Below are 14,729 nucleotides of genomic sequence, written 5' to 3'. Positions count from 1 at the left end.
TTAAGATATTGTCACTGATCTGAACAAACCAAATTAAATATTCTCAATGTGGAATTGCAATGCAAGCTGATTTTATTTCGGTGGTATTACTTAAAAGGTGGTGTCTCTTGTCATGTTTTTCAGTCAAAATTTCTGCTGGTCAGTCAGGTCTAAAAATCAACTATCTAGTTCAAAACCTTTCCAACAATCAGCCTCGGATAGTAAGGCTTAATTGCTATCAAAAAGTAAGTCCCAAGGACTTTGAATTCAGACTGTAGTGACTGTAATGTGGTCAGCCAGGTGGACCTCAAAATACAAGTTCCTTGATGGGGGCTGTTAACCTGGTCCAATCAGGGAGTCCTGGCTGACAGATATAAGTAGGAGTGTCAGCATTGCCCTTTGATGTGAAGGGCACTACTTGTCACAGGCCACTCGGGTGTTTTCCTACTTTTCCTGGTGGTGGAAATTGAATAAAGATTTGTACACCTTGTCTCTCACTGTGTCTCACACCTGCGCACACACACCATGGGTGCTGGGGTTAAAAATAATAAGCATTACCGCAGTTAGGCGGTAGTGTGGGGGTTAATAAAAAAAACATTAAAAAAAAGAACAGGAGAAAAAAAAAATAAACAGGTGTCTCTTCACTGTTTTGAAAGAGAAAAAAATAAGTAGGAGTGTCACTGGCCACCCGGGTGTTTTCCTATCTTCCTGGTGGTGGAAACTGAATAAAGATTCGTGCACTGTGTCTCTCTCACTGTGTCTCACACCTGCACACACACACACACCATGGGCACTGGGGAAAAAATAAGCACTACCGCAGTTAGGTGGTAGTGTGGGGAGTTTAAAAAAAAGAGAAAAAGAAAAAGAAAGAAAAAGGGCAAATTAAAAAAAATAAGTAGGAGTGTCAGGTTTGGGATCTGGCTTTGCCACTCTTCTCCCTTGTAAATTGCTGTTTCTCTGTATACATCGGTTGATGCTAATTGTTTATAAACGGGACTGCTAAAGTTTAAAAAGTAGGAATGTCAAAAAGTTCTGTTCACTTAGAGATGACTCTGAAGAAGCAGGCGTATGCACGTAGAAATAAAAGGTGGTGACTTGGTGACAGGATGCCAACCTGAGCTTGTATTAATATGTAATGGACCCATAGAGAACAAGTAAAAAGTGAGGTCTGCAGATGCTGGAGATCTGAGCTGAAAATGTGTTGCTGGTTAAAGCACAGCAGGTTAGGCAGCATCCAAGGAACAGGAAATTCGACGTTTCGGGCCAGAGCCCTGATGAAGGGCTCTGGCCCGAAACGTCAAATTTCCTGTTCCTTGGATGCTGCCTAACCTGCTGTGCTTTAACCAGCAACACATTTTCACCATAGAGAACAAGATCAAACCACCAATAATACAGTAGCATTATTAAAGGTAATTTCCAAATATACAGGCCCAGTGAAAAATATTCCTGCACTGAACATTGTGTTGCCTATGCCCAAATATATAATGTCAGAGGTTGGACAGTAGGCGTAGGTATCCTGTATGTTTATTGTTATAATTTAATGCAGACCAGAGCATACATTTTGCCCCGTGACATTGTCTAGACAAATGTTAAGATCAAGGCAAATTGCTCACAAAAAGGTCTGTACATTTTCTAAGTATAAGTTCACAGATAACTCTTATAGCACCTATGATAATGCCAAATTTTCAGAGCAATAAAGTAACTTTTCGATTGAAACACATTTTCACTGGATAAAAATTATGGGCCAGCATGGTGGCTCAGTGGTTAGCACTGCTGCCTCACAGCAGCAGGGACCACAGTGGTTAATTCCAGCCCCAGGCAACTGTGTGCAGTGTTTGTACATTCCCCCAGTGTCTGCATGGGTTTCATCCAGGTGCTCCAGTTCCTCCCATTTCCCAAAGATGTGCAGGTTAGGTGGCTTGACCATGGTGTCCAGAGATGTGCAGGCTAAGTGTTTTAGCATAGTAAATGCAGGATTACAAGAATAGAGTAGGGAAGTGGGTCTGGGTGGCACACTCTTCAGAGGGGCAGTGTTGTCTCCATGGGCTGAATGGCCTCCTTCTCCACTAGGGATTCTATTATGAAATTGGTTCTGACCCTAGTAAAACAAAACAGGTTCACTCAGACGCAGGCAATACCAAAACAATGACGTTAAACTTTCTATCTTTTGGAACCTGAGTCAGACGGTTCAAAATCAATAGCCATCAGTCCCATCCAGAGTCCATACGAAGTTAAAAATTGAGAGAAGGTATCTATTCCCATACCTCTCTGCCACTGGTGACGGAGAACTGGATATGTAGAGAATCGCTACCAAACATACCAACTCTTCTAAACTCAAGGTTGAAATTAGTTAGTTTCTCCATGGGCAATAATTATATCAAGAACTTTACCTTGGTAACAGGGGAGTAGTTCTTTAGTTTTTCTAGACAAATTAGGTGGAATGATGTAGCAGGCTCCATGAGGCAAGATGTGATCTGACTCATAATGTATATTCTTCCAACGATGTGCACATGCCTAAAATCAAGTAAAATTAATTTTGTCACTTACATATTATTTTACAAATTGCATAATCCATGTATTTCCCAAGTAAAAATCTTACCTTTGTCCTCAATTTCTGGTCACTCTGTTTTGGTCAGCAATCATTACCATTGTGAAATGTCTACGTCAAATGTATCTCATTCAATTTTGCTATGCCACATATAAAATATAATTAGATACTCTAGTCTATAACGGAGTGTGTTTTGAACTGAGAGTCTTACTGCACAACATTGTCACCTTGCACAGATGCACTCAAATTTGTAAACAAAAACTCAACTGTCCACAAGCACTAACACTAGAAACTTAAAATGATCTCAGAGCAAAATGCTGGTTAGATTTTCATTAGTACATTCATTACAACACACTGACTTTCCCACTTTCCCACCATGTACTCTTAGTATTTAATGATTGACCAGGAATTTGATAGAGATCTATAAAATCATGAGGGACATGGATAAGGGAGTTCAAAACCAGGGGACAATTTTTAAAGGTGAGAGGAGACAGATTTAAAAGGGAGCTGAGGGGCAAGTTTTTTCACACAAAAGGTATGTGGAATGAACTGCTCGAGGAAGTAGTACATGCAAGTACAGCTACAATATTTAAAAGGCATTTGGACAAGTACACGAAGAGAAAAGGAAAGGCTTAGAGGGATATGGGCCAAATGCAGGCAAGAACTAGTTTAGTTTCGGAAAATTGGTCAGTCAGGATGAGTTGGACTGAAGCGTCTGTTTCCATGCTGTATGATGGCACAACTCTATTCATGTATTGATCTGCAATTTTGATACTCTGGTGAAGTTACAGGAACTGATCAAAAATGTTGTGGTGGAAATTCCCAGCAAGGCTCACTGCCAGGAGCTGTAAAGCATATACAGGCTAGGGAGGTCAACATCCTTTGTAAGGACGCGAACTGTTTCTATTCTAGTATTTATGATTTTGTCAGAAAATTCTCCACATATATTGGGAAGACTTTGTTGACAGAATGTGGTTCAGTCACCTGTTTCCTTTTCTATTTGCACTGTTACCTTCCTGTTCAATTAATTTATTCAAGGCCTTAGAAAATTCAAATCCACATAAATATTCAGAGAGATAAAATGGTTATTAGTAATGAAAAACAAAAAGCATATTTTTAAAAAATCTTCTGTATTCTGTTTGCAAGTCCCTGTCCATACATGGGACTGCATGGCAATACAAGCTTCAGTCATAGTATTATGTCAATAATTCCCACCAAAAATCAATTATAATTGGAATTCACTTCACACAGATTATGCAGACTAAAACCATCCAATATAATTTTAGTGTCTAACACTATTTTCAGGCATACTTTAAATAAAAGAGACGGAAGAGTAAAACAAAACCACTAAGTTACAAAAATAACCACACCAACTTGTACAGATTGTTAGTGGTAAGAAGCAACCAATGAAAGGGGGTCATTGTTCTATTAGTGCTTCAGCAGCAGTTCAGGTCCTTTTCTTCATCAGATGAAGTGGTAGGGTAGTAATCTCCAAAACAGGAAAATCTGGGTCTGAATCACATGTCCTAAGATATTGTCATTGACCATACTTCCTTTTCAGAAAATTTACCAGGAAAGGGAGGATATACTGCTGAGTGGAGAATCCTAAACCAGTCAGTAAAATTAAATATCCTGCATTTTTATAGAATATTTAATATCTTCAGCATGTCCAAAATGCAGTACAGCCATTGACGTACAGAAATATCAGTCCAGACTATATGCTTAAGTCTTGAAGTGAACGTTACATCTATAACTTTCTGAATCAGAAGTGGGAATACCATCACCAAGTTAAAAGTTGAAAGCAGTATTGTTATTGGGACTTACCATGCAGGACATGGTGTCTGAAGGGAGGACAGATAATAGATGACATTTTGTCTACAATAAGTGTAGAAGAAAATATTTGTAACCTGCTACAGCTAAACCTAAACATAACATTTAAATAATAAAAACATAAAATTGTGCACCTAACAGCTCATTTATTGTGCTCATGCCAGCTCTTTGAAAGAGTCCAATGAATCACAGTAATTTCCCCTTTTGCCATAACCTGCAAACTTTTTCCCTTTAAATATTTATCCATTTCTCTTTAAAATAAAAATCCTGTCTGAATTTGCTACCAGCATTCTTTCAAGCTGTGCATTCCAAAATGGTACAAAGGTCGTGCTAACTTCATTTCGACATTTCAATTTGGGACATTGAGGACCTCGGATTAAAAAGGTACTCCCAGGTAGCAGTGACCACAGTATGTTTAAATTTTACATCTAGCTTGAAAGGGAGAGGTTTGCATATTTTAAACGTAAATAAGGGCAACTGTACGTGCATGAAAGCTGGGGTAGCTAAATTGAATTGGAATTAAGTTAGGAGATAGATCTGTATAGTCTGCCAGATATTACAAGGGATATTTCAGAATACTCAAAATAAGAATGATAAAGAAAAATTCTAAGGGAATTAAAGAATGCTTCAAGCTTAAGCAAAAAGCATATCATTTTGTAAAGAGGAGTGGCAGGTCAGATAATTGATCAGAATATAAAGAATGGGAAAAATAATTAAATCAGGAGAATTAAATTTAGAGGACGAGAGGATGCTAGGTAGAAATGTAAAAACAAATAGCAAGAGTTTCTATGTACATTTGAAAAGAAAAGAGTATTTAAATTGAGTTTTGATCATCCAGAAGGGGAGAATGGTGAATTAATAGTGGATAATAAAGAAGTGACTGGATTAAATAAATATTTTGTTTCTGTGTTCACTATGAAGGTTACAAAAAAAAAGTCCGAGTAATGCATGTAAATTTGGCCACTGCAACGAAAAACTTGGTAAAATTCCAATCATTAGGGAAGGGTACCAAATGGATTGGTGCAGTAATAGGTTAGTCTCCAGGTCGATTCTTCCTAGGGTCTTACCAAAAGTTGCTATTGAGATGGATGCACATGGGTGTTAATTATGCAAATCTTGTTAGATGATAGAAAGATCCAACCAGACTGGAAAGGAGCAAATATTACCCCTGTATTCAAGGCGGCAGAAGAGAAAAAAAACAATTAAATAATTAGCTCAACACTTGTGGTGAAGGTGTTGGAATTAACCAGTAAGAAAGTGACTGCTGCACACTTGGAAATTCTCAAGGCAATTAGGTAAACATAGCATTATTTTGCAAAAAGAAAATCATCCAGGTTTCCTAAGGTAGACAGTCCTAGGACTCCAGGTAGCACAGGCAACTATGAAAATGAAGCACAAGGGAGGAGTAGTTGCAATTAGTTTCCAGTCTCAATTTCCTCAGAAAAAAGTGGGGCCATTTTCTGGAAGCTGACATTATGTCAGCCAGTTTGAGGTGGCTCAATAAGCTTTAATTGCTGCCTCACAGTGGTGAGCCATTATGAACCCTACAGAGACAGCTTCAGAGGCTGGGGGGAGGAGTTTGGAAAGCTGTTGCATTCCATTACACCAGCTCCTGAAATATGCTGTTTGTCAAAGGCAGACATACGATTAGAGTGGCAACAAACTTGTCAATGATGGACAGTCAACTCAGTCAATTCAGTCTTCATCTAGAGATACTAGTGTTGGATTGGTCCCTGCTGAGTCTGGGGGTTCATAGCAGCTCAGATAACCTCCAAACCTACGTTTGCTTTACTTTCCCCTGCCATGGTGTGGACCAAAGTCCGTACGCAGCCAAACAGGGTGGTTCTTCACTTAATTATGAGAATGGTAAGTTGAGAGCAAAAGGTTTGAATTTTTATTTCTGGTAACTGTAATAAAACTGTTCTACCCATCTTTCTAGTCAACCTGTTCAGACATGTTATGACACACATCAGAAGCAGGTGGGACTTAATCCCAGGCCTCTCGGTTCAGTGGTCCCTCTGCACCACAACAAGGCCCCATAAAACCAGTTCAAACAGTTTGTATATACAGGTAGTTCTTCTGTAACGCAAGTGTTGCATTCTTGTGCAACCTCGCAATATAGACAAATCACACTTTAGAAACAGCATTTAACGCATTGGCGATGTACTCCCATTACAGCCAATACACATTTAAATGTTCATGCTTTAGAAACAGTCCCCATTTCAGCAACCATGTTACAATGAATTTTTGTTATCGAAATACACATTATAGCAAAACAACCCAAGGGCAAAACAGTTATGCTTTTTTTGCCCTTCTTGTAATTAACATAAGGTTTTTTTAAGTACAGTGGTAGTCTCTTGTAAAAATGGTCAGTGACTGAACACAATGGTAACCAAACTGCAAAAAAAATTGATCAAACCAGGTTTGACCATGCAGTCTGACCAGACCAGTGTCAGCTAGAAACACAACATAGCAAAGTAGCTCCATTTTCAGATGCTTTCACACTCATACCTGCCTCAGCAGCACTCACTTTTTTCCACCTGTCAAGTGCTGTGGACCTCCCAATGGGCTTCTGACCTCCCAAGTACACCCACCATTGGACATCTGCTGTAAGATTCCCCATTGGTGTACCTCCAACAGATGTAGGTCAGGACCCAGCAATAGGCCTTGCTCACAATTGTAAATAAAATTGCTGTTGCGCATCCAGTGAAGTTAAAATGCTTAATTTGAAACACAGTCATTAATGAACTAACTTAAATTTACAAATCCCAATAGCAGGGGAAGCAGTGAAGCTGATCACCCACGGCAATCTGGTTGACTAGCCTCTGAAGTTCTTTAACTGCATATTACATTCTCCAATAGTCTCACTTGGCAATTCCTTCATTTCATGGAGTACAATTTAAGTACAATCCTATTTTTAGCAATGCCATAATTCAAATTCAGAATTTCATTAGTTTCAGAATAAACCACAATACTATGGTCTTGCCAGCAACACTGGTCAGACGTCACCTCAAAAGCATTTTGTCCCATTAGGATGAGAAAAACATCAATCTTATCTTCATCCGCTAACTTATTTGCTTTCAAGTAAAATGTACAACCTTCATTCCGAATTACACAGGCCCTCTTTGAATACCCCCATTATCGCCAAATTTGCCATGCGATGAGACTGGGCCAAGAATCTTTTTTCGACCATGCAAGTAACTGAGCCCAACATTTCAGATACTCAAAATTCTGATGGGCAGAGCAAAATCAGAACTGTTAGGACTTGTATGTTTAGATTTTCATTTGAAGCTACAGCAGTTTTAAATTGTATTCCCTTGTCCTACACACAATTTCACAAATAACATTTGTGCCACACAGGCAATAACCATTTCCAACAAAATAGAATCTAATCATGGTCTCTTGACAGAATGGTATAACAAATGAATCCCCTACTATCAACATCCTGCAGATTACCATTCTCCACAAACTGAATTAGAATAGACTTATAAATACAATGGCTATAAGAGCCAGTCAGAGGCTAGGAAACCTGCCGCAAATAAATCACACATCTATAAGGAACAAGTCAGGCATATGATGGAATACTCCCCACTTACCTGGATGAGTGCAACTCCAACAACATTCAATAAACCAGGATCAAGCAGTCCGTTTAATTGCTATATCTATAAAAATTTACTCCCTCCATCACTGATGCATAGTCGCAGCAGTGTGTCTCATCTAAAAGATGCACTGGAGAAACTCACCCACGGTGCTTACATAGCACCTTTCACACACAGTCACAATCATCTGTTAGGACAAGTGCAGGAGCTACATGGGACCACCACTGCAAATTTCGATCCAAACGGAACTCTATCAACCAACACATCGAGTTAGACCCCATCTACCACGCCCTGAGTAAAGGATTAGGAAGTGACTTCACCACAGGAAAGGACAGCATCAACCCAAAGAAACCCAAACATATATACAGAGAGCAGGAATTTTCAGCATTGCTTCGCCTGAGGCCCACTGAGGATATTACCTAGTAGGGTAACAAACATCTGGAAATGAACCTTCCAGCTCAGTGAGCAAACCTACATCCAAAACCTCAACCTGAGCTACAAATCTTCTCTAAACCCATTCATCTTCCTGATTTGGAAATATCACTATTCCTTCAGTGTTATTGGGTCAAAGTCCCAGAACTCCCTCCCTAATGGCATTGTGCACCCATACAGAGCATGTGGACTGCATCAACTCAAATAGGCAACTCACCACCACCATCTCAAGGGCAACTAAGGATGTTCAATAAATTTTGGCCCAGCCAGTGTTGCACACACTGCCTGAATTATTTTCTGAAAAGAAATCATATTCCAGACTTAGCTTTACCATTCAATGTACTATTCCAATTTACTGTAAGATTACCTCCCAGTTACATCTTTGAGGCTAAACAGCCCAGGCCTCTTAAGTTTATCTCACACCTCAGACCTCTAAGGTTCAGGAATAGTCTCTTGATTATCTTTCTGAACTGCCTTCAGCACTGGAAATGCTTCCAACTCCAGCTGATAAGTTGCAGCCGGTTGTACTATCTGTTTGCTTTGATCATCTGCTTTTCATTCCACTGGGTCTTGCTGCCAGTAATTTGACCTGTCATCAGATGTGATCGCTCAATAGATCTCCTTATACTAAATCTGAGGTGCTGAGAGAGTGAAGGCAGACCTAGCACAAAGATAGAAAGATAGCTGAGGAGAGACAAAAGAAGACAGAGTGCTCACATCATGAAACACTAAAGTATTCATCACAAACCACAAGTACAACCTCTAGTGACTTAGTAAATCAGATATAACCCAAAATTTATTGTCTTCAGACAATTTCCTGTACACATTGTTCTTCAACAGACTTTAGAATAACTCTCAAAGGGTCAGGAAATAAGAGAATGCAATGCAGCAGATGGAATGAACTGCCCACAGAATTTAGGAAGACAGGAATGTCATGGCTGTAAATAGTGAGAGTGAAATGAAATTCAACATGTAAAAGAGCATTTACAAGATCAAAAGCTTGTCATTTCATTGACAAGCAGCAAAGATGCTGATTCAAGTTTAAATTCTGAGTGTTGTTGCATTCTGTTGTTACAAACTTTAGTGACAAGAAAATGAATGAAATAGGCTTTAAAGCTAATTAACTGACTGAACAATTGCTGAACATGCATTCCACTAATGGCAGACAGCTGAATGGCATCCCTGCTGGTTGACAAGCAATTGTGAAACTAGCCTTTAAACAAGAGGCAATCTCTTCCTATTGACCACACTGAGATTAGGAAAGGCAATACAGCCAAACTATATGTAGAAAATCAATTCATCTTCAGGATTGGAGGAATTTTGCATGGTTCTGCACCCAATGCAGAATTCACAAAGCGGGAATATGGGTTGAAGGTAGACAATGATAAAAAAAGGTCAATTCTACAACAAATAAGTGAGGCGACACATCTGGATCCTGTCTCACAAGCTGACCATGTCATTGATGTAAACCATTATATATCAATATTGTTCTCTTCATTTGAACAATGAGCTTTTGCAGCACTCTTGCTATAACAAGTGTATCCTTCCTTAGGCAAGGGGTACAGAACTGCACATGATATTCCAAGAGCAGTCTAGTGACCAATTAGATTAGATTAGATTATTTACAGTGTGGAAACAGGCCCTTCAGCCCAACAAGTCCACAGCAACCCGCCGAAGCGCAACCCGCCCATACCCCTACATTTTCCCCTTACCTAACACTACGGGCAATTTAGCATGGCCCATTCACCTGACCCGCACATCTTTAGACGGTGGGAGGAAACCGGAGCACCCGGAGGAAACCCACGCAGACACAGGGAAAACGTGCAAACTCCACACAGTCGCCTGAGGCAGGAATTGAACCCGGGTCTCTGGCATGTGAGGCAGCAGTGCTAACCACTGTGCCACTGTGCCACCCACAACAAATTATAAAGTTAAAAATCTCACAACACCAGGTTATGGTCCAATAGATTTACCACAACCACCTGATGAAGGAACAGCGCTCCGAACGCTCGTGCTTCCAATTAAACCTGTTGGACTATAACCTGGTGTTGTGTGATTTTTAAACTTTGTACACCCCAGTCCAATACCAGCATCTCTAAATTAGGTTATCAGGCCAGCTTTCGGAGTGCAGCTCCTTCATCAGGAGGTTGTAGAAGACCATAAGACACAGAATTCATAGCCTTTAAACAACCGCCAAACCTTAAACAGAATGTCCAGTCTTAGGGACAACATTGACTACAACACCGTACAATCCTGTCAAGTCAACCAATGTAGGATGTGTCAGAGTGTCGACACAGATACCACCATCACCCGTGGGTCACCACCATTATGTACGTGGCAAGTACTCATGTGACTCGGCCAACATTGTCTGTCTATCTCATTCACTGCAGGCAAGCTTGCCCTAAGGCATGGTACGTTGGTGAGACCAAGCAGACACTACGACAATGGGTGAATGGACACTGCGCAACAATCACTAGACAAGGGTGTTCCCTCCCAGTCAGAGAACATTTAAGTCATCAGGGATAGTTGACCTCAGATCTTTGAATGACCATCCTCCAAGGTGGACTTTGGGATACACAACAATGCAGAGTGGCTGAGCAGAGACTGATCGCCAATTTCGGTTACACATGAGGATGGCCTCAATCAGGGCCTTGGGTTCATGTCACACTGCAGGAGACCCCACTACACTACACACTCAAATGCTCATACAGGCAGTCTCTCATACACATGCTGTCTCACAGACACACATACACCGGCCCCATACTCCCCCACGCACACACCCTTTCACAGGCTTAAACTCCATCACACCCACACACTTTACCAAGCTTTTGCACACATGCACACACACACTAACACACTCACTGTCTTTCTTTCTCACTCACTCTCACATGCAAACGCACACATTTAAATCTATGGGTAAATTTGTATTTGCAGAATTATATTTGCAGATACATTCTATTTTGCTCAAAAAATGCACAACCTGCAAGCAGTCAATACATGTAACAGAGAAACCTCGATTATCCGAACAAGATGGGAGGGCAGTATGTCATTTGGATAATTGATTATCCTATTAATTGATTCAATGGCTCGCCTCTGGGGCTAGGAGTTTTCTGAAGTTTCCTTTATCCTCTGCCTTGCTCCCACTCTGTCTCAGGGTTTGTTTTTAAGCAGACACACACGTGTGTAAGGGACCTGCAGCATTGCTGAAGCCTGCCACACCACCAACCCCCACCCCAATCAGTTCAACAGAATTGACAGTGAGCACTTGCTAAGTACAGTCTTCGTTCAAGAGACTAAGCAACAGCACATCGTGCGCGGTCCTCCACCCCTGTCCAACTGCGCTTCCCTTTCATCTGCCCCTCTGTCCAACCTCCCAACCCTGTCCAACTCTGCCCCCCCCCCATCAGCCTCCACTCCCACCACCCAACTCCACCCCCATCTGCCCCTGCCCACCCCCAACCCCCAACCAACCCTGCCGCCCGCCTCCTGTCAGACCTACCATCCACTCCCCGCCCCTTCAGGGCAGCTGGACTGGACACCAACAGCAAGACTGCTACTGCCTTTGGGAGGGGGAATTTCGGAATAGCACGTGTGCACACACACAACTTTGACAAGTTTCACCTTTGCCCTGTACAGAACAATGTTGGAGAGGTTATCTGGGGAAGGGGGGAGGGAGGGGGAGGGGTTTAGGATACACCCCTGTGTAGAATTTCGGGAAAAGTGTGGAAAGACAGAGAGAGAGAGCGCGAGAGAGAAAGAGGGTGGGCAGTCAATTATTTGGAGATGGTGCCTGGGCTCCCATCGATGTCCAGGACTATTCTTGGTAGCATTTCAGTGAGTCGTGATCATTTTTAATCATTGTAAACAAAAGACTCAATGTTGGAACCACCTCTTTGATGTAATGTTTCATTCGGGACTTTGAGATCTTCTTCGGATAATCCGATATTCGGATAATTGAGTTTCCTCTGTATTTTGTAAATTCCACTTTAGAAATAGAACCAGTCTGACTCAAGATCAGGGTACAGACCCGACCTCTGACTTCACACCTTTAATACATTGTCTGATCTTTTGTTATAAAACCTTAAGTTATCTTGTGAAGGTGATAGAAAGGAAGTTCTGGGATTTACATATTAATGAACCGAAACCTACAAGCCATTCTAAAAGACGAAAGACTCAACAATAATCCAGGCTTGTTTAATGTATCATTTCAGTAACCATGATTTGGAGATGCCAATGTTGGACTGGGGTGTACAAAGTTAAAAATCATAACACCAGGTTATAGCCCAAAAGGTTTAATTGGAAGCTCTAGCTTTCGGAGCGGTGCTCCTTCATCAGGTGGTTGTGGAGAATAAGACCATAAGACAGAACTTAGAGCAAAGGTCTGACCATTGTGGCACAGACAGTCTCACACAGGGCAGTTCACACCTTAAATGCATTATCTGGGCCAACATGACACCAACTGCTAAAGTTCACTTGAGAATGTAACTTCTAAATGTTCTGCAATTTGCACGTGAAAGAACTGAAACCAACATTTTCATTCTAAAAGATGAGAGACTTAAACAATCCAGGACTTTTTTTCAATATATAATTTCAGTTACATCATACTGTAAATGTTTACAATAAATTCTGTGTCATATGGTCTTATTCTCCACAACCACCTGATGAAGGAGCATCGCTCCCAAAGCTAGTGCTTCCAAATAAACCTGTTGGACTATAACCTGGTGTTGTGTGATTTTTAACTTTGTCCATCGAAGTGCAACACTAGCTCCTCCACTTCAACGACGAAGGCTCTTTGCCTGCCAGCATCTGTGTGATTGGTTCTCAGGTAACTGAACAGTTTGGGGCTGGGAACAAAAAGAAGAGAAATGCTTTGGTCTCCACCAGTACAAGTGCCTTTTCTTTGTCCTTTGTTTTCAAAAAGGATTTTAAACCTGAATAAAACCAATTCATCATTCCTCCAGTAGTTATCATAAGTTTCAATTTTAACTGAAAGGCCAGAGACCATGTGTAAGTTAATCAGATACCTTGTGTCTCATGCAAACCAGTAGAAGCATCCAGAAAAGGATGACTAACAAGTAATATTCTAACCAGTATAACAAACATCTCAGTAGCTCATGACTTGGAACCTCTAAGCTACCTTGGAATGATTCTTTGCCAAAGCCTATTTTTCTGTGCTTGTATGTACAGGGTGGGGGATGGGGAGCAGTGCCGGGCATGAGTGTGAGTCTGCGAGACAACGCGAGACCTTATAAAGTGGATAAGAGTTTTAATGTATAGTGTTATAAGCTGATGGTTTGTGACCTACTTATACCTAGAGTCTAATTACCTGAAATAAATAATAATGCTTCTTAAATACAGAAACCTGGTCCATGTTTGCTAATAAACTCTGTCTGAAATCAGGTGAAATAAGAGAATTTTGTGTACATACTTTGGCATTTTTAACTTTTGTGACGACTCTAGGAATAGCAGGGCTTGATTTTCAACACTACTCCATTCTCTCGTAATCACTTCCATTATAATAGATTCTAATATTTTACCTAAGCTGTCAAGCTAACAGGTCTGTAGTTGCCTCTTTTCTTACTCTCTCCTTTCTCAAACAAGGGGATTTTATTTGAGACCTTCCAAATCTCCAGGCATCATTGGTAAATTAATAGACTTTTGAAAGATGATCACCAATGCATCCATTATTTCTGTAACCATCTATTTCGACACTCTTGAGTGACGGTCATCAGCTCCCAAGTATTTGTCAACTTCTACTTCCATTAATTTCTCCAATACTACTATTTTTTAATACTAATTTTATTCCCAATTACGTGAGACCATAGCTTTTAATTATTTCAGGGAAACTCTGTGACCTCTTGAAGACAGACAAATTACTTATCTAACTTCTCCATTTACTATTATAAAGTCTCTTGTCTCTGCCTGTAATGGACCCACATCTATATTTGCTAATCTTTTTTACATGCCTTTCACAAAACATTTTTCACATTTGAAAGTATATCAAGGAACACAACAATCATTTAGAATAAAGTCCATAAGACATAGGAGTGGAAGTAAGGCCATTCGATCCATCCAATCCACTCTGCCATTTAATCATGGCTAATGGGCATTTCAACTCCATTTTCCCACAATCTCCCCGTAGCCCTGAATTCCTTGTGAGATCAAGAATTTATCAATCTCTGCCTTGAAGACATTTAATGTCCCGGCGTCCACTACGCTCCGTGGCAATGAATTCCACAGACCCACCACTCTCTGGCTGAAGAAATGTCTCCTCATTTCTGTTCTAAATTGACCCACTCTAATTCTAAGGCTGTGCCCACGGGTCTGCCTGCCTAATGGAA

At 40.7% G+C, this 14,729-nt stretch overlaps 1 protein-coding gene across 1 annotated transcript in view; it reads right to left on the bottom strand.

Annotated features, from left to right (window-relative positions):
- The window catches only part of itga9 (integrin, alpha 9), a 388,873-nt gene that overhangs the window by 337,849 nt on the left and 36,295 nt on the right, over positions 1-14,729 (bottom strand). The window contains exon 4 of the mRNA XM_060822924.1: positions 2,370-2,493. Coding sequence (XP_060678907.1) covers positions 2,370-2,493 — 124 coding nt within the window. The remainder of the gene's footprint in view (positions 1-2,369; positions 2,494-14,729) is intronic.

Source organism: Hemiscyllium ocellatum, chromosome 4, assembly GCF_020745735.1.
Source record: "Hemiscyllium ocellatum isolate sHemOce1 chromosome 4, sHemOce1.pat.X.cur, whole genome shotgun sequence".
Lineage (NCBI taxonomy): Eukaryota > Metazoa > Chordata > Chondrichthyes > Orectolobiformes > Hemiscylliidae > Hemiscyllium > Hemiscyllium ocellatum.
The sequence above is the reverse complement of the archived record's forward strand: the minus strand, read 5'-3'. Positions and strand labels throughout refer to the sequence as shown.